This window comes from Diaporthe citri (genome assembly GCF_014595645.1).
Source record: "Diaporthe citri strain NFHF-8-4 chromosome Unknown scaffold_1, whole genome shotgun sequence".
NCBI classification, from domain to species: Eukaryota; Fungi; Ascomycota; class Sordariomycetes; order Diaporthales; family Diaporthaceae; genus Diaporthe; species Diaporthe citri.
In genome coordinates this window covers 7,059,137-7,080,530 of record NW_025064846.1, presented here as the reverse complement: position 1 = coordinate 7,080,530, position 21,394 = coordinate 7,059,137, and the positions used below count along the sequence as shown (strand labels likewise).

The 21,394-nt window shown below is 20.0% G+C and overlaps 1 protein-coding gene and 1 non-coding gene across 2 annotated transcripts; one reads left to right on the top strand and one right to left on the bottom strand.

The window, feature by feature from the left end:
* Positions 1 to 16,788: 16,788 nt before the first annotated feature.
* INS49_001878 lies at positions 16,789 to 16,861 on the top strand. Its single transcript has one exon. It is a non-coding gene; the product is annotated as a tRNA-Arg (tRNA).
* Positions 16,862 to 19,425: 2,564 nt separating this feature from the next.
* Positions 19,426 to 20,169, bottom strand: INS49_001877 (uncharacterized protein; the record flags this gene model as incomplete). Its single annotated transcript, XM_043162697.1, has 4 exons — positions 19,426 to 19,455; positions 19,510 to 19,886; positions 19,946 to 20,069; positions 20,143 to 20,169. 4 exons carry the CDS (start codon positions 20,167 to 20,169, stop codon positions 19,426 to 19,428), a joined length of 558 nt encoding a protein of 185 aa, XP_043031203.1.
* Positions 20,170 to 21,394: the final 1,225 nt, after the last annotated feature.

Sequence of the window (21,394 nt, the reverse complement as noted above, 5' to 3'; positions counted from 1 at the left end):
TTCTTTTAATTCTTTTAATTCTTTTAATTCTTTTAATTCTTTTAATTCTTTTAATTCTTTTAATTCTTTTAATTCTTTTAATTCTTTTAATTCTTTTAATTCTTTTAATTCTTTTAATTCTTTTAATTCTTTTAATTCTTTTAATCTTTTAATTCTTTTAATTCTTTTAATTCTTTTAATTCTTTTAATTCTTTTAATTCTTTTAATTCTTTTAATTCTTTTAATTCTTTTAATTCTTTTAATTCTTTTAATTCTTTTAATTCTTTTAATTCTTTTTTAATTCTTTTAATTCTTTTAATTCTTTTAATTCTTTTAATTCTTTTAATTCTTTTAATTCTTTTAATTCTTTTAATTCTTTTAATTCTTTTAATTCTTTTAATTCTTTTAATTCTTTTAATTCTTTTAATTCTTTTAATTCTTTTAATTCTTTTAATTCTTTTAATTCTTTTAATTCTTTTAATTCTTTTAATTCTTTTAATTCTTTTAATTCTTTTAATTTATATAAATATAATTTATTTAAATTCTTTATTTAATTACTTATTTAATTATTTATTTAATTTTTTTAAAAAAAAAAAAAAAAAGCAAATAGGGAAATAAATTATAAGGGTATTACTAGGAATTAAACCTAGGTCTTTAATCTTAAATCATTAAAATTTTAACTATTAAATTATAATACCTTTATGTACCTTATCTCCTTATTTATAAAATTTTATAAAAGTAAAGAATATATATAATAAAAATAAGTAATAAAATAATTAATAAAATAATTAATAAAATAACTAATAAAATAACTAATAAAATAACTAATAAAATAATTAATAAAATAACTAATAAAATAACTAATAAAATAATTAATAAAATAATTAATAAAATAACGAATAAAATAATTAATAAAATAAGTAATAAAATAAGTAATAAAATAAGTAATAAAATAAGTAAAAAAATAAGTAATAAAGTAAGTAATAAAATAAGTAATAAAATAAGTAATAAAGTAAGTAATAAAATAATTAATAAAATAACTAATAAAATAATTAATAAAATAACTAATAGAATAACTAATAAAATAACTAATAAAATAACTAATAAAATAAGTAATAAAATAAGTAATAAAATAATTAATAAAATAATTAATAAAATAAGTAATAAAATAAGTAATAAAATAACTAATAAAATAAGTAATAAAATAAGTAATAAAATAATTAATACAATAATTAATAAAATAGCTAATAAAATAGCTAATAAAATAGCTAATAAAATAAGTAATAATTTAATATAAATATATTCCTTTCTTTTATTTTCCCTTTCTTTTATTTTTTTTCTTTATATTAAAAAAGCAACTTACTTATTATAATACTACCAATTATTATATAATATATTCTTATTATTAATTCTTATTATTAATTCTTATTTAAAATAAGAATTAAAACTTTAATAAGTTTATAAAATACTTAAAAAATATATAAAATACTTTAAAATATTAAAAAAATAAATTCTTTTTCATCTTTTATTATTAAACCTTTTATATCTTTTAATATACGCCATGCTAAGGAATTTAATTTAAATGATGAAAATTATGAAAATAGTGCTAATAATAGCATTAATTCTTAAAATAATAAAAATATATTTAAAAAACCTAAAAAGAAAGATAAAGTATATATTAATAAAAGGGGAAATAAAGTAATATTTAAATTTAAACCCCTTAAATCTTATTTAATAAAAAAAGGGTTATTTACTTATAAATTACTACTTATTAATTATTTAAAATTAAGAAAAGTTTTATTTAAATATATTATGCTTAATTATAAGTAAATACATATATTTAAAGCAATTAAGCTATAAATTAGCTCTTTTAACTCTTAATATTATAAGAAATACTACATAAGAATAGCTTATAATAAAGAAATAAATAAAACCTTAATAAAAAGTAAGTATTTTAATTAATAAATTAAATTTATTTATATTAATTTAAATATTTCTTTAAAGAATAAATAGCCGCGTGGCGCATTAATTATGCATTTAGCTTCTTTTTACGGAAAGCATAAGTTTAAACCTTATCGCAGTTACTAAAACCTTTTTTAGGAATTTTCCTCTTAACTATATTATAGCGAATTGCAACTTGCCTACTTATAATTCCCTTAGCTAAAAAAAAAAGCCTATGCTTAAAGCCTTAAAAACCTTATTAAAATTAATAAAAATAAGCACTTAAAAAAAGCCTTAAGTCCTTAAAAACCTTAAATTAATAATATTTTAAAATATACCTTATAATAAAGCTTTTTTATAAAAAGCCTTTAAATTAATTAATAAATAAACTTTATTATAAATTTTAATTAGCTTTATTAAAAGCCTTATATTAATAAAAATAACTTTATAACTTTATATTAAAATAATTATAACTTTTAATAAGAAAGTAATAATTCTTTATTAAATAATTATAAGGGATTTGCTTATAAAAAGCAGCCTTTATTAAAATTAAAATTAAAAAAAAGAATTATTAAGAAAGAAAAATAAAAAAGGGCTTTATAAATCTTAGAAAAGGTTAAGGAAGAAGCTTTTAATTAAAGAAATTAAAAAGCATATTAATTTTTATTTAGCTTTAAGGTATAGTTTTTTTAATATAAGTAAATTTATAAAGAAATTATATGCTAAATTAGCAAGCTTTATATATATATATATATATATATATATATATATATATTATAGCTTTACGTAAATAAAATATTATTATTATTATTTAAAAAATAAATATAATAAAATAATATATTTATTTAATATAACTTTTTAAAAAAGTATATAATTATTTATTTTAAAATTATTTATTAAAAATAAAAGAAAAAAATAATATTTTATTAATTCTATATTTATTAATAATAAAGTTTACCTTAAAAAAGTTATAAATTTTTTATTAATAAATAACTTATTATTTAATATTTTATCTTTTAATTTATTTAATAAATTAACTTAATATTTAAATAAGTAAGTTTTTATTATATTAATTTATTTTAATAATATATTTATTAATTTTCCTTTAACAATATTTTTAAACTTTATTATAAAAAATTATAAGCTTATTTATGGGTTTTATATAATAATGCTATTTAAAATATTAAAGGAATAATTAAAAAATAAATTAAAAATAATAAAGGAATTTCCATATAATTAAATATTTAAACCTTTATTAACTTTAATGGATATTTAAGTATTATTATAAATTTTATAAATAAAGATTTTAAATATAATTATTAATTAATTAATAAGTAATTTTAAAATTATCTTAATATAATTATATATAAATATTAATAAAATTATAAAATTTAAATTTTTAAAAAAAGCATATAATAATATATATATATAAAAATATTTAAATAAAATATTTTAATTCCTTTTAAAATTCCTTTAAACTTTATTAATAAATACATATATTTAAATAATTTATAGTTAATAATTATTTTTACAATATTAATTATTTAATTTATAATATTACAAGAGATAATAACTTAAATAATAATACATTTGTGGGAATAATGGGTGTCGTTTATATAAAGGACTGTTTGAAATTAGGCAGCTTTGGCCTATTAAGATGCCCAATAGGCAGCAGCCCTAGCGCTGTATATAAAATAGCTAGTATAATTAGGCTTTTTGCCTTCCTTCCTTTTATAATCAATAATAATTAACCATTATACTATTAAATATTATATTATAATATATAACTTAGCTAATATTAATTAATAATTATAAAGGTAATTATAAATTAATAAAGCTTAAAGAAATAACCTTTTAATTATGCTAATTAGCATTATTAATATTGCAAATTTATATAACGCAGTTTATAATGATAATAATACTTAATGTATAAAAAGGTAGTTATTATAATAAGAAACTATGGCAAATTCCCCTACCCTTAATATATATGCATTTATTATGTTTTAAATAATCTTAATAATAATTTTTAAATTTAATAGCTATAATTAAAAGAATTAAATTAATATTTATTTTCATTAATAATATATTTATTTATATTTTATTATATAAATAAATATAAAGAAAGGAATTAATTTACCTCTTAATAGCTAAGTTATAAAAGTAACTCTTAACTTTTTTATTTTCCCTTAATACTACCTATTTCCCCTTCCTATTATTTTTTTTCCTAAATTAAATATATTTTTATTATTATTTTATTAAAATAATAAGATAGTAAATATAATAAGTAATGCTATTAGCTAAAATGGTTTATTAATATTAATTATAATAAACTATACTTTTATATTTAAAAGCATTATTAAGATACTTAATCCTTTAATATAAATAAATTCCCTGGGATTTCTTAGCAGTAAATAATACTTAAATACTTATATTTAAGGCTAAATTTAAGCTATAGTATATATATTACGTAATAAGGCATATAAAGCGTTTATTAAAAACTTTTATGGCTAAACTAAGCTAATGTTTATATAAGTTAATAAAAACTTATTATATATTATTAAGAAAACTTTTTAAGTTAAGAGCATTTATATTTAAAAAGCAAATACCGTAAAGAAATTAATATATATCCTTAAAGTACTAAATTATCCTAAATAGCTAGCAAATTAAAAGCAAGAATATTATATTATATTTAAAATTAATTAAATTTAAAATTATAATTTAAGTATTTATATTATTTTTAATTTTAATTATACCTTAATAAAAGATAAGGAATTACTTAATAATAATAATTCTCTTAATTTTAAATTATATAAATTGCTTAGCCCACTTAATAATAGTAATAAAGATAGTAATAGCCCTTTAAAACCTTTTAATTTATTAAAAAGAAGTAATAACCTTCCTTTAGCTAATAACTTTTATATAATATATAATTATTATACCCTTTTACCTTTAATAAAGATAAAAAACTTTTTATTTAACCTAAATATAGCAATTAATTTAAGTAAATATTATTATAAAAATAAAATATTTATTAAAGAATTATATAATATTCTTAATAATAAGATCCTTTTTTTTTATAAGGCTTATAATAACTTATAAATTTAGCCTTAATAATTTAAGGTAGCTCTTTTATATATGCTTAAGGAATTAATAAAAATATATTATACTTAAGTTATTAATTAAAAGGATTTATTTATTTAAATATATAAGAAACTTAAGAATTATTTTAATATAAATAATAATTATTATAACTATTTTATAAATTAAAATACTTTAACTTTCTTTACTTTTTAATAAAGAAACTTAAATAAAAATTATATAAATATTCTTTAAATGCTTATTAATAAAATATAGCTTTGCTATAAAGTACTTAAATATATTACTTATAAAGATAACTCTTTATAAAATATAATTCTATAAGCAATATAAGGCATTTCTAAATTTTATTATGCTATCTTAATAATATTAATAAATATTAAGCAACTTTACTTTATTTTATAATAATATATTAAGACATTAAAGGCTTAAAACTTTATATTATAATATATAATTATAAAAAATAATTAATAAGCTTATAAATAAGGCTATATTAATAAATATAATAATTAAAATAATAATAACTTAGCTATTATAAATATTAAAAAGCAATACTATTTTAATAAGTAATATAATAATAATAATTAATACTTAAGGTACTTTTAACCTCTTTTTAAAAATAACAACTTTTAATTTAACTTCCGCTTAAGCTAGCCCTATTAATTTAAAAGCAGCAGCTATAATAAAGAACCTTATAAAAATAGCTATAATAGCAAATATTAACCTAGCAAAAGTAATAATAATAATATACAATATAAAAAGAAGAAGTATTTTATATATTATAAAGAAAAATATTAATTAATAAATTACTTACTTAAAGATTAATAATATGCTAAAGCTATATATATTTATATATATAAAGATATTAAATAATAAGTTAATAATAATAAATTTAATATATTCCTTATTAACTTTAAAGGTCTTAATTTTAAAGCTGCTGGCATTATAATAACTTTAGCTATTAATAATGGCAAAAAAAAGCATATTTATTATACCTTTTTAATAAACTAAGCCTTTCTTTATAACTTCTTTAATGGCATAAATAATTTTAATATTTATATTAACTTTAAAAATTATTTAATAATAAAAATATTTATTATTTAAGATTAATACTTTTATTAATAATATTAAGGCATTATGCTAAATATAAATATAGCAATATTTTTAATAATTAAATATAAGCAATTTTAAGCTTTGCAATATTAAGTATCTTTTATATATTTAAATATTATATAAGCTAGCAAAGCATAAGTATAATTTAACTTAAGCTTATTTATTAAATTACTTAATATAATATAAGTTAATACTTTAGCAAGGCTATTAATATTTTATATTATAAATAAACTTATTTCCTTTCTTTTTTATATTTAAAATATAAATAAAAACTTTTTCTTTCTTTAAAATATTATTAATAAAATAGTTTAATAAAAAGATAAATACTTAAAAAAAACCTTTTTAGTTACTTAAAAGTAAAAATACTTATAAATTTTCCTTAATATAAAAAGCAATAATATATTAGCAATATTCTTAATAAAAACAAAGCTTTAGTAACTTTATTATAAGTTTAAATACCCTTTAGTTAACTATCTTTTACACCTTTTTATTAATGCTAATTATAATAATATTAATTCTTTTATTTTAAAAGTAATTTTTAAGTTTTATTATTATTATTAACTTTATTTCGCAATATTATAATATTTTAAGTTTAATTTTTAAAATAATATTAACTTTAACTATAAGATTATTATAAATATTATATATTTACTTATTTTACCTATTTTATAAATTATTAATTTAATAACTTCTTTTTAAGCTAAATATTTTTTAATCTTTCTTTTTATAAAGAATATATAAAAGGTTATTTAGCAATGCTAAATAAATACTTATTTAAAACTTTTTAACTATATTATTTATAATGCTAAAATTAACTTTGCCTTAGTAAAATTTTAAAGCATTATATAAATTATAAGCATTATTTATAAGTAAATGCTAATAAAGGTATATTAATTTATTAATAAAGTTAAAAAGTATTATGCTTTGCTTTAATAAGTTTTTAATATTCTTTATACTAAACTCTTAAGGACTTATATTAAGAAAGCTATCTTATAAATAGCTATTAAAATAATAAATAATAGCCTTAATAGCATTATTTCAATACTTCTTATCTTTAATATATATTTAAAACTTATAAAAGACTTTATATTAATTCCCTTAACTTTTAAAAAAATTATAACTATTTAAAAAGTTATAAGGGAGCTATATAAGGTTTATATTAAATAATAAGTTAATATAGCTTTAAATACTTATAATAGCCTAAATATTATAAAAATATTAAATCTTTTATTATAAAGTAATGTATAAATATAATAAGAAAAGCATAGTTAACAAGAATTATATAAGTTGCTTAGCATTAATAAACATAACTTTATATTAAACCTTTTAAATAACTTAATAATCTTTTAATTAATATTAATTTAGCTATATTATTAAGATAAAAACAATAAAGATAATATTTAATTAATTTTTAACCTAAATAATATTCTTAATAAGCCTATTTAATTTAAATTAAATTCAATTTTAGCAATATTAAAATTACTATAACCTTAATAATATAAATAGCTTAAGAAATTAAAAAATAAGCTAAAAGAAATATATCTTATTTAAAAAAAAGTTAAGAATTATAATTTCTTTTTAAAGCTTTAATATAATAATATAATTAATACCTTAAGTAATTTATTTAAAGAGTTTAATTATAAGGAGATTATAAAGTTAATTAATAATAATATTTTTTACTTTAAATACTTTAATCTTAAGGTATATAAAGATATTTAGCTTTTTAAGTTATGTATTATTTATAAGATTAAGGGCAAGATTAAAAAGCTATATAAGAAATTATAGCTTATTATCACTAAATATAATAATAAGGATAAGTATAATATTTTTATATAATTTTTAATTATTTAAAGAGCTAGCTAAAGGCTTTTAATTATTTTAGCCTTATTTCTTTTAATATAAGGCTTTTAATTAAAGCTTTAAGATATTACTTAAGTATATCCTTAATTAAAGTTTAAACTTAAGTAACTTATTTTATATTACTTATTTCCTAAGATTTAAAATAAATACTCTTTTAAGATTATTATATAAATTATTAAATTATTATATAGTATTGCTAAATTAAGTATATATTAATAAGTAATTTATTATAAGTTTTATTATAATAATTTAAGTATAGTTATCTTAATATATAACCTATGCCTTTTAATTATAAATTAAGGAAAGAATATTTTTATTATTATTATTATATAAATTAATAATAGGTTATTTCTTAATATTTTAGCATTTTTAAAGCTAAAAGAATAAAAGATTAAGGAGGTAAATATTTAATATAAGCTAAAAGAAATACTTACTCTTAATAAATTACTTATCTTTAACGATATAATTATAAGCATTTTTAATAAAGGTACTTTATATTTTTATTAAAAAGGCTAAGGTAAGAAGATTATGCTTATTAATGGCAAGGCTAATAATTATGCTTAATAATATATAAAGTAATATATATAAAAAGTATATTTTGCTTTTATTTATTAACTTAAGGTAGCATTTAACTTATTAATAGCAGCTTAAATTTAAAAGCTTTTTTATAAGAATTGCAATAGGTTAAATTATTAATTATAATAATAAGCTAATAACTTAAAGTATAAACTTTAATATATATTCCTAAATTTATTTTAAGTTAAATTAATAATTTTTATTAATAGCTTATTTATTAATAATAAAAACCTTAGCTTATAAATTAACTTTATTATTATACTTATAAATAAAATATAAATTTAATAAGCTTTTAAGTAGAATATTAAAGGTAATATTATTTATTAATCTTTAATAAAGTATTAAAAAGTAACTTAAAGCATTTTAGCTTTAAAAATTTATAGTATAATTAATAGCTTTAATATAGCTATAATGCTAATAATTACTTTACGCTAAATTACTATATATTTATATATTATAATAATTCCTCTTATAATATATATTAATTTATATTCCTTATATAAGTATTTAATTAAGCTTAATATAATAAAAGAAAAGTACCTTATAATTAATATTATAGCTCTTTAATAATTATATAAAAAGCATAAAATCTTTAAGATTTATTAAATCGCTAAAAATTGCAACTTAGTTAATGCCTTTATAAAGAATACCTTTAATAATACTTTTTAACGCTTTATAAATATAAATAATATTATAATTAAAATATAGAGCTATATAAATTATAGTTAAAAAGATAAGGTAATTATTTAAATGCAGTAAAAAGTTAAAAAATTATAATGCATTAAGGCTTAAACTTAAATTATTAAAGCATAATTTAATAACTTATTAATAAATTATGCTAATATAACCTTAAATATTATTATTATATTATATATTATAAAATTATTATATTAATATTAATATAATTAACTTAAATATATATATTATATAATTATAAAGATAAAAAATTATTAAAGGTTTTTAATAAGGAATAATAAAATAACTTCTTTAATTAAAGGCAATATATAGTAAAAATATAAAAGTTTAATTTATATTTATTAATTATTTATAAATTACCTTATAATATAATGTAATTAGCTAATTTTAAATTATATCCCTTTTAAAAGCAAACCTTATATTTAAGATTTTTATAATAATGCTTATATATTAAGAATTTAAGTAATAAGGGTTATTATTATTTTATAAGTATTTAAGTTGCTAGCTTATATTTAATAAACATTCTTAATTAAATTTTATAATTTAATATTTATATATTAAAATTAAGAGTATTGTTATTTATTAACTTAATTAATATTCTTTATTTTATACCTTATTTTTCCCTTTATTTAAATACTTTATTTATTAATTCTTATAACTTATTAATTTTTATTTTAATAACCCATTTTTTAATTATACTTCTTAATTTTTTTATTTAATAAATAATATTAAGCATAATAAAGCTTAAGCTAAGCTAAATTAAGAAATTTTAATTATTTAAAGATTAAATAATTATATTAGTAATTTAGGGGTTTAATTTAATTTTTATTTAACTTAAGCGCTGTAAGTAATAAAAATATAAATTTATAAAATATGTTATAAATAAAATATTTATATAATAATTATAACTTTTTAAGCTTTTTAACTTTATATAATTAAAATATTTTAATGTATATATATACTTAATTAACCTTTTCTTATTAATTATATATTTTAATAAATTAATTAATCTTTAACCCCTTAATAATAACTTAAGCTTTTTTATATACCTACTTTTTATAGTAATATAATGTAGCAAAATAATAATATACTTATAATTTAATTTATATATATAATTAATTAATTAATTTTTAACCTTAAGTTTAATTTAATTTAATACCTTTCTTTCTTTTATACTTTTTAAAAGTAATATATACTTATAAAATAAAGATTGCTAATATAAGAATAATAAATATTATTTATATAAAGGATTATTTAAAACTAGGTAGCTTTAGCTTATTAAGATGCCTAGCAAGTAATAGCCTTAGCGCTGTATATAAAATAGCTAGCATAGTTAAGCCTTTTGCCTTCCTTCCTTCCATAGTTAACAATAATCAACCACTACACTACCAAACATTATATTGCAATACGTAACCCAGCCAACAACATTTCTTAAAGAATTTAATATTAATTACTTTATTAAATTTAAATTAAATTTTAAAAATAATATATAATATTTAACATATATATTAAATTTATATACTAAAGCTATTATTAATTCTTTTAATAAAACTATAATAAATAATATTAAATTACAATAAATTAAATTATTAAGCATTTTTATAAAGACTTTAAATAAGTAAGAACACCTTTTTAAATAAGAAAAAGATAGAATATTTAATAAATTATTAAGTATTTTATAATTATTATTATTAATATATTTTTAACTTATTTAGCTAATTATATTTAAGGCTACTAAATAAAGTAAGGCATATAGCTATTATTATTAAAAGAAATTAATAAATAAAGAAATAATAGCTAAAAATTTTAAAAAAATATGAACTAGCAAATAAATTACCTATTAATAAAAATAAAGTATTAATTTCATTAAGTATTTAAAATTTAAATATATATTATATTTTAATTTTAATTTTAATTAACTAATTTAAAAATAAATATTAATACTCATTAAAATTCTTTATATAAAATAATAAATATAGCTTTAAATTTTAAAAAGCCTATTAATTAACTTTATTAAAGACTTTAATCATAAAATTTTAAAAAAATTAATTATATAAGAAAAAGAATGAAAACAAATAAAAGATTTAAGGGATATTTTATTATCTTTTTATATACCAACAATTATTTTACAAAAAAGAAAATACTTTACCTTAAGTTTAATTTTACCCTTAATTAAACAAATATATAAAGTATTATTAAATTTAAAATAATTATATATTAATAAGGAAAATAAAGGAAAGGAAGGTAAAGTAAGTTTTATTAATTATTTTTTTATTTTTAATTATATTAATACTTATTTATAAGTTTTATTACACCCTTATATACCATCCTTTAATTTAGCTATTATAGCTAGTTTAATAAAATTAAATACTTATTTTTTAATAAATTTTATATAAATTTATAATGAAATTAAAAAATATAAAATATATATTTTTTTAATATTATTAAACTTTAAAAATAATAGTTTAAATATATAAAGAACTTTAAACTTAAATCAATAATTAATATATTATATAAAAAACTTATTATTAAAAGAATTATAAAAATATATATTTTAAATTCTTTTAAAAGTTTAATAATTTATTAATATTATTAATAATTTATATAATAAGAAAAAAAATAATAAAGAAAAAGAAAAATAAGTTAAATTACTAGAAATATTTATATAGGAAAAGCAATAAACTAATATATATATTAATTTAAATACATTAAATTCTTTACCTAAGAAAAGAAAAGAAAAAAAGATAAAAAAAAGAATATTTTAAGCTTTTTTTTTCTTATCAATATATTTAAAAATATAAAAAAAGAAGATAATTTAAAATAAGAAATAAATAAATATTTTAAAGAAAATATTTAACCTTTTAAAGTAAGTATAATACTTTTTTATTTAATAAGTTAAAAAAATAATAAATATTAATATTTAAATAAATTAATATTTTAAAGTAATAAAATATAAATAAAAACTTATATCCTTATTTATTTATATTAGCTTTAAAATATTTAAATATTTTAATTATATTTATTATAATTAAAGGGAATTTTAATAGTAAAATAAATATTATTATTAATAAGCGTATTAACTTATAATATATTACATAAAAAGAGTTATTAATTTTAAAATATAATATTAAAAAAAAGAAAAAGCCATTAAAGATTAAAAAATATTTAAATTTAAAAGCTGTTAGTTTGGCTTCCGTATGGTTGGTGATAGATAAATAGAGTGTGTAATTAATTTAGCTATGGTGTAGAGGGTAGGTTGCAGTGAAGCTGCAGCCTTTCCTCGTTTGGCTATAGGCTAGCTATAATAGTTTATGCACGGGGCATATAATCACTAGCTGGCAGCTACCTAGCATCGGCTAGCAGCTATTATTAATAAGATTAATTTAAACCTTGTACCTTTAAATCTATATATTGCCTGTAATGCACTTATTATATAAGCACGCTATATATAATGCTTATATATATTATTCCTATATTAGCAGTTTTTTAATATATATATATATAAATGCTTTAAAATTATACTTTTTTTTAAATTATTACTTAGCTAATTAAATTGCTTAATTAATGTAAATATTTTATTCTTTAAGGGGCTATAGTAAGTTAAGTACCTTATAATCATTGCTTTAATAAATTAAGTATAAGTATTTAAGTATGAATATACTTGAATGTTTTAAATGCTTAAATTGCTTAATTAAATCATTTAATTACCAATACTTTAAAGCTTTAAAATATTTAAATGCCGTGCTTTAATTAGTTATTACTTTAGCAGCTTCTTTCTTTTTATTATTAAGTTAGTTGAGGTGCTTAAGGGATAAATTAAGCTTAAGCTGGTAATGGCTGCTGCTATTATGTCTTTTAATAAGGAGGAGGTTGTTGTTGTTATTGCGAAAGAGGCTGTTGCTATGGGGCTTACGTTAAGGGCATTGCTGGCTAAAAAGGAGGTTGTAATTAATAAAGAGGAAAAGGTGGTTACTTTATGATAATTAGCTTTATTTTAATTAGCTTAGGCTTCTTTTAAATATTAATATATCTTTAATTATAAATGGAAGGTTATCGCTATAAACTCCTTTTAAAGCTATTAAAATAATTTTTAATTATTTAATTAAGTTAAAATAATTAATGCCTTTGCCATTAGCATATAATTACGTTTTATATATACTTTATAATGGTAAAATATTTATTTAAGCTTATAAAGAAGCCTTTAATTAATCTTTTAAAAGCATTCCTTTATTTATTTATAAAACTTATATTAAAATTTATTAAAAAGATCTTTATTATAACTTAAATAACCCTTAAGGCTTTTAATTATATTAATAACCTTTTCTTTATTAAAAAAAAGGGCTATTATTAATGTAAAGATTATTGCTATTAAGCAAATCTTATAATGATTAATTATAAAGGAAAAGGAAAGGGAAGAATGTTTTTATGCTACGCTTATAGATTAATAACCAGCTTTTAAACCATTTACCCATAAGTAATAGCGCTTAAATGTTATTATTACTTAATAAATTAATCTTTATTAGCTTTAAGGCAATTTATACTTAAGATCTTATTAAAGGGCGTTAATAAAAAGGGCATTAAGAAAAGGGAAGGTTATGCTTATTAATTAAATATTAATTATTATTAAAAGGTAAATATTTTAAAGGTTTAATTAAATTATTTATATAATTAAACTTATAATAAATCTTAACTATCCCCCTTAACGGTTTTAAATTAATTAAGAAAGTTGCTTCTTTTATTAATACTTTAAAGTGTTAAATTAAGCGTATTAATTAAGTATGCAAATCGCTTAAAAGAAACATTATTTACCAATACTCTAAAGTATTTAAGCGCTTTATGCTTTATTAAGTGCTTAAAGGGTTTTTAAAGAGTTATAAGCCCTAAGGATGTTATGCAAGTACCCTAAGGAGCGTTAATTGCAAACAAAGGCTTTTTAAAAGTATTAAGTAAGGGCTTCTTAAGGGTGCTAAACAAGGGCTTCTTAAGGGTATTGCAAGGAAAGCTTTTTAACGTGCTAATCACGGGCAAAGGCATTAATAATTAAGGGTGTTATAAAAAAGGCTAAGGATATAAAGGTAATATAATTAAAAGTTAGGCATTTGCTATAAATTAATTAATCTTACTTAAAAATTAAGCATTTATTATAAATTAAATGGAATTAAGTAAAGCTTATTATTAATTTATTTAATAATTAAGGGTATTGCAAAAGGGCTTTTAATAATTAAGAAAGGTTGTAATTATTTAAGGGTATATTAAAAAAGGCTTTTTAACTAAGGCTTTTTATAATTATTATTATTAATAATTTATATTAATAAATATAATTAAAGATTAAATATCATTGTTATAAATTAATTTTTAATGCTTAGTTAGGCTTTTTAACGGCTTATAGCATTATTATTAATATAAAGTTCCTTAATAAAATTATTATAAATAAATAGGCTTTTAAGGGATGAAATTTATCTCTTTAATACCTAACTATTTATGCTTGCTAAGTAAGCATTAATTAATATTAATTTAGCTTTTATATAATTAATAATAAATAAATAAAGTATGTAATTAATTTAGCTATGGTATAAAGAGTAAGTTATAGTAAAGCTGCAGCCTTCCCTTGTTTAATTATAGGCTAGCTATAGTAATTTATATATGGAGCATATAACTACTAGCTAATAGCCAGCTAGCATTAATTGGCAGCTGCTATTAATAAGATTAGTTTAAACCTTGCACCTTTAAATCTATGCATTGCCTGCAACGCACTCACTGCATAGGCACGCTGCACGTAATGCCCATACATACTATTCCCATAAAAGCAAAATTAAATTTAAAAATATTAAAAATTAATTTAAGTAAAGAGGAAAATAGTAATATTAATTAATTAAAAAAAATAAGTTTAGCTTATTATTTAATATAAAAATAATTATTAATATTTAATAAATAATAATAAATTAAAAGTATTTTTAAAATAAAATATGTAAATTTAAATAATAATAAATAATAAGTATTTTTATATAAGTTTAAATATAATATAATAATTAAATTATATTAATACTTATATTAATATTAATAATTTCTTAATTAAAGTAATAAAAGAAATTTAATAATAAGGAAATAATTATATATATATATATATTTCCTTATTTATTTCTTTATTTATTTGCTTATTTAATTCCTTATTCAATCCCTTATCTAATCTCTTATTTAATCCTTTATTTAATCCTTTATTTAATCCCTTATTTAATTCCTTACTTAATCCCTTATTTAATCCTTTATTTAATCCCTTATTTAATTCTTTACTTAATTCCTTACTTAATTCTTTATTTAATTCCTTACTTAATTCCTTATTTAATTCCTTATTTAATTCCTTATTTAAATTAACTTTATTTTAAAACATTTTAAATTTAAAACTAATTTTAATCTTAAAACGTTTTAAATTTAAAACTAACCTTAATCTTAAAACATTTTATATTTAAAATTAACTTTATTTTAAAATATTTTAAATTTAAAACTAACCTTAAAGCTAAAATATTTTAAATTTAAAATATTTTAAATATAATATTATTTAATTTTAATAATAAGCTATTTAAATATAAATAAACATAAATATATTTATCTTTCCTACTTATATTTTTTATTTTTCTTTCTTTTTAATTTACTTATATCTATTTTTATTTATTATTTATTAGCTAAATATTTACTTTTAATATTTTAAAAATACTTTTCTTTTACTTTATTATTATTATATTTTCTTATATTACCCTTAAGGCTTAAGCTAAGCTTCTTAAGCTTACTTTTTCCTTTTTTATTAATTCTTTAATTAATAACTTACTTATAGTTAATTCTTTTTTTTTATTAATATCTTTTTTAAAACCTAAATATTACCCTTAATATAACTAATATATTATATAACTTAAGTAACCCACTATATTTTATATATTTTCTTTTTTTCTTTTTTTCCCTTTTTATTTTATTTATTTATTTTTTTTATTTATAATAAGATTTTTTTTAATTATTTTTAAGGGTATTTTAAGGTTAAAGGGCATAAGAATATATTATATAATCCTTATAACCCTTTATTTTAACTAAATAACCTTATAAGTATTCCGTATTTTATTTTTAACTTTTTTTTATTAATATATATTTAACCTTTCCCTTTAATTAATTCTATTTTTAAAGATAATAAAAATACTTTTATATTGCTAAATATTAATATAAGATTTATTAAAAAATTTTAATAAAATATATATTAATATTTCTTAGCTTCTTAACTTACCCCCTCTTCTTCCTTTTTTTTTCTTTTAAGCCTTAAGCTTTTAAGCCTTGCATATAACCCTAAGCATTTATATTTTTAAATAAACTATATATTATTTAAAAGCCCTTTTTTTACTTTATTTATTAATATTTTTTTAAAGATTTATAATATTCTTCTTAATTTTAATAAAATCCTAAACCTTAAGCTCTTTGCTTTTTAAGGCTTAGCTTTCTTAAGGTTTGATTTTATAAATATTAACCTTATCCTTAAAGTAAGTATATAGCCGCGTGGCGCATTGGTTATGCGTTTGGCTTCTCTCTATGGAGGGCATAAGTTTGAATCCTATCGTGGCTATTAAGACCTTTTTTAGGAATTTTCCTCTTAACTATATTATAGCGAATCGCGGCCTGCTTATTTATAACCCCCTTAGCTAAAAAAAGGGGCTTATATTTAAAGCCTTAAAAACTTTATTAAAGCTAATAAAAATAAATACTTAAAGAAAGCCTTAAGCCCTTAAAATCTTAAGTTAATAATACCTTAAAATATACTTTATAATATAGCTTTCTTATAAGGAGCCTTTAAATTAATTAATAAATAAGCTTTATTATAAGCCTTAATTATCTTTATTAAAAGCTTTATATTAATAAAAATAGCTTTATAACCTTATATTAAAATAGCTATAACTCTTAATAAAAAAGTAATAATTTCTTATTAAGTAATTATAAGGGATTTGCTTATAAAAAGCAGCTTTTATTAAGATTAAAATTAAAAAAGAGAATTATTAAGAGAGAAAAGTAAAAAAGGGCTTTATAAATCTTAAGAAAGATTAAGAGAGGAGCTTTTAATTAAAGAAATTAAAAGGCATATTGGTTTTTATTTAGCTTTAAGGCATAGTTTTTTTAATATAGGTGAATTTGCAAAGGGACTATATGCTAAATTGGCAAGCTTTATATATATATATATATATATATATATTATAGCTTTATGTAAATAAAATATTATTATTATTAAAGTAAGTATATCTTTAAAATACGCTTTTTTTAATATATATTTTTATATTAAATTTATTAAAATAAAACTTAATTAATAATCTTAAAAGATAATTATATTAAATATATTTTAATAAACTTACCTTTATTTAATAGGAGAAAGTAATTAATACCCTAACTTTATAAAAATATATTTAAATATTAATAATATTTTAAATTATTACTTAATTTTAAGAAAACTAAGAAAAGGAAATTTAAAAGGAAATTTTTTTTAACTTAGCCTAAAAATAATTTTTTTTAAGTTACCCTTATTAAGAATTTATTAATTTAGTAAATTATACCTATGGTTATGCTATTTAATATAATATAAGTTTTTTTCCCTAACCCTAAATATTTATATATTAATATAATTAATTTATTTAATAGTATTTTAGTAATTTTAAGGGATTTCCAACTTATTTTTTATGCCTAGATTGTGAGAAGGTTTATATTTTTCAGCAGCAAATTCATATGCATCGGCAACATATTAATAAGGATTGCCATAGCAATTATAGCCCTCTTTATATTTAATTATTTAATTATTTAATTATTTAGTTATTTAATTATTTAGTTATTTATTTACATTTTTTTAATTTTTTAAATTTCTTTTATCTTTTTAATTATATAAATATAAATATAAATATAAATATAAATACAGATATAAAATACTGTATCTGTATCTGTATTTATATTTGTATTTGTATTTGTATTTGTATTTGTATTTGTATTTGTATCTGTATCTGTATTTGTATTTTGTATCTGTATCTGTATCTGTATTTTGTATTTCTTTTGTATTTGTATCTGTATCTGTATCTGTATCTTGTATCTAGTTTGTATTTCACAACTCTGTATAAGGGTAAAAAAAACCCTTTTTGTTTTCATTCCCAACCCAACTACTTATTTCTTTTTTATTAGCTTAACTATTTATTATAGGAGGATTTATGGAATTATAGATATATTAAAAATAAAAGCAGGTTTAAAGTTAATAAGATTTAAACTAAAGCTTTTAACATAAATTTTTTAATAATATAAAGTTAATGGTTAACATAGCGCTAATATTAATATAAAGTTAATATTAATATCATTTAAAGCTTTAATATAATTTGCTTATAATAGTATTTTTATAGCCTTTTACTAGCATTTCGTTAGAATTATAAATTTTCGATTGAATGTTAAAACATGAGTGCATTGCGTGACCCAGTCAGGAACCCCCCTCCCCCCTGGTAGGCACGGAGAATTGTGGGTTTATTGTCCCCGGAACCTTATTTCTTTCCACCTCCGCGGAATCTTCGGATTTAAGTCGTCGCTGTACTGGAGATAACGACCGGATGTTGACGACGAGGATCAAGTGAGCTAAGTCTAAACCTGGCTTGAAGCAACTATCCGGCGTTGCCGGCATCAAGGGACAGTGTTGAGGGAAGAGTTTTGTTGACAGGTCCCAGGCCAACGCGGGGCATTTCTACTAGAAGGGGATCCTTTAAGAAGGATCAAACACAACAGCACAATCTTCATATGAAGTACATTGGCAAGTTCCTACACGCGTTGGTTTTTAATTGCTTCGATCCAGATCAAAGCATCACGGCGAGCCCCTCCCGTAAAGAAATTCCAATCTGAAGCGGTAGCAGTTGTAAGAAAAGCTTTTTGAACCACGGCATTCCATCACCCTTAATAAGTCAGTTAATGCTGGAGATGACTTCTGGTATCCTGTATACGGACAGCATAACTTCATGTGGTTATATGGTCATCGGATATGTATTATGAGTCTGCAGGTTGCAGTGACTTGTGACTATGATGAAACTGGACCAACAATATCCATGCCTTTTCTGAAGCCATAAGGCTGGATGCAATAAGTTCCCACATCTATGGGGTCTAAAAGAAACTCTGAAATAGTCATACCATGGGCACAATCGGGAACAGAACCTGAAGAATGTCAGCACAGTCTCCGGGAAAATTGGATGGCTCACATGAGCATACCCAGTTGTCGGTAAACGCCATGTCGTGTTGGAAGCCGCAAAACGGAGCCCCGAACCAGACTTTCTCGGTGAACTTGCCGTGTTCGTTGATCGACATGTAGAAGACGTCCTTGCTTCCAATCCCCTTGCCCTCGTATCCGAATGCAAGGAGTTCCCTTGTCTTCACATCATACTTGGGGTGCGCTGTGAATGTCTCACTCTCCAACTGACCATCGAAGTCGAACCTTCCGATCGTCTCAAGCGTCCGCGGGTCTAACGCATACGGCCAGCTGTCCTCCTTCAAGGCGAGGATGAGGCCCTTATAAGGGAGTGCTGTAGCATTGGCTGTGGTTCGATCCGCGAACTCAACCAAGTCTGTCCATGGATTCCGGTATTTGCCTTGGAAGATGTTACTTGATGAAGTCCGATTGAAAACACACACCTGGGCAGTGACTTACCCAGGAGAGCCCTGTTTTCGGTAGCTTCAACCCGGAACTTTTCTGTCTGAACAAAGCGTTGCTTGAAGTCGACGTTACCTTCCTTGATCCTGAAAGATGAAATTGCGCCGTCACCGTTCAGCCACTGAATGGGTCTTAGCCAAATACATTTACGTTAAGGTCACACAGGGTTTAAGACTTGCAATGTCATTCTTCACCAAGGGAACATGATATGGTTCAGGCATGATGCGATAGAACGTTCCCGAAATGGATTAAGGAATCTTTCCGAACACCTCAAGATTCCGCATCTCTCCTTGATAGCGCGTGGGTCCCAGCAAACTGGGGACCAGCACTGTCGAAGTTGGTATCGCATTCCGGCCAATTGGCTTTGTCCATACCGGGACCGATCCCCTTCGAGGCAAGGTACTGCCAAGCATCCATAATTGATTGGTACAGATGTTTTCAGTATGGCAGGAGCGAATTATTGCAAAAGGTCCATGAGGTGCCTGTTGCAGTCAAAGAAGTATATTCGAAGACTGATGATGCATGTCGCCTTTTGTCTTTTCGGAGCGGGGTCAGTACTCCAAACCTTCTCCCCGGACATGTTTATGCCGTGGACTACCGTGTTGGACAAGCCAAACCTGGGGAGAAATAACACGGGAACGGAGAGCTGGGGGCCATGGCACCTTGCAGAAATTCATCATGTTCCTCCGCGGCACGGAAGGTGGGGTTTACTCTCGACGTGACCGAAACACATAGTCGAGCTACATTGAGCGCTGAAGCTTTGGAACATCATTAGGTGGGTTGCATCCACACCGATTCCGCGGACGATAACCGTGCGTTTTGGCAGTCCGAGTCCCTACTATTCGGCACATATACCGGGATGTACTCTTCACAGGCAGCTCCGTTGGTGCCTTTTTTGTTTTCTCTTCTTTTTTTTCTTTTTGGAGGGAAGGGGGGTACGAGGGGCTAGTAGATTGCAACATGTCCTAATCTCGAACGAGAAGGCGACTGACTTTACAAGAATCATGGGTCACATTCCCAAAACCAAGGCCAAGTTGATCATCCAAGGCTATAACGTGCTGTTACGAGGCCCTGCCCGGCTCACAAGTATAGACTATTGATCCCCTGATTCTGTCTCAGCAGAAAATTCAGTGCAGCTCCAAGACACGGCAACATTTTCTGCAGAGTCAGTGGGCTGGTCCATGGGCGGAATCAAGGAATTAGACACGATATTGGTGCCGAGCTAAGACTCACCACTAATAAGACCACAAATAATATCTGCTGAGTAGCAAAGTTTCTTTTTGATCTCTTTCCTCCCCGAATTTACAGTGGACATACTTCATTCGGATGTCTTCAATGCTGTGGCAAGGGAAACCGCCCATGATGGCATCCTCGGCTGCGAGATACTTTCATGGGGAGTCGACTTGCCCGGAGAGATGTCTTGATTGAAGAGGCTGGAGTTATAGA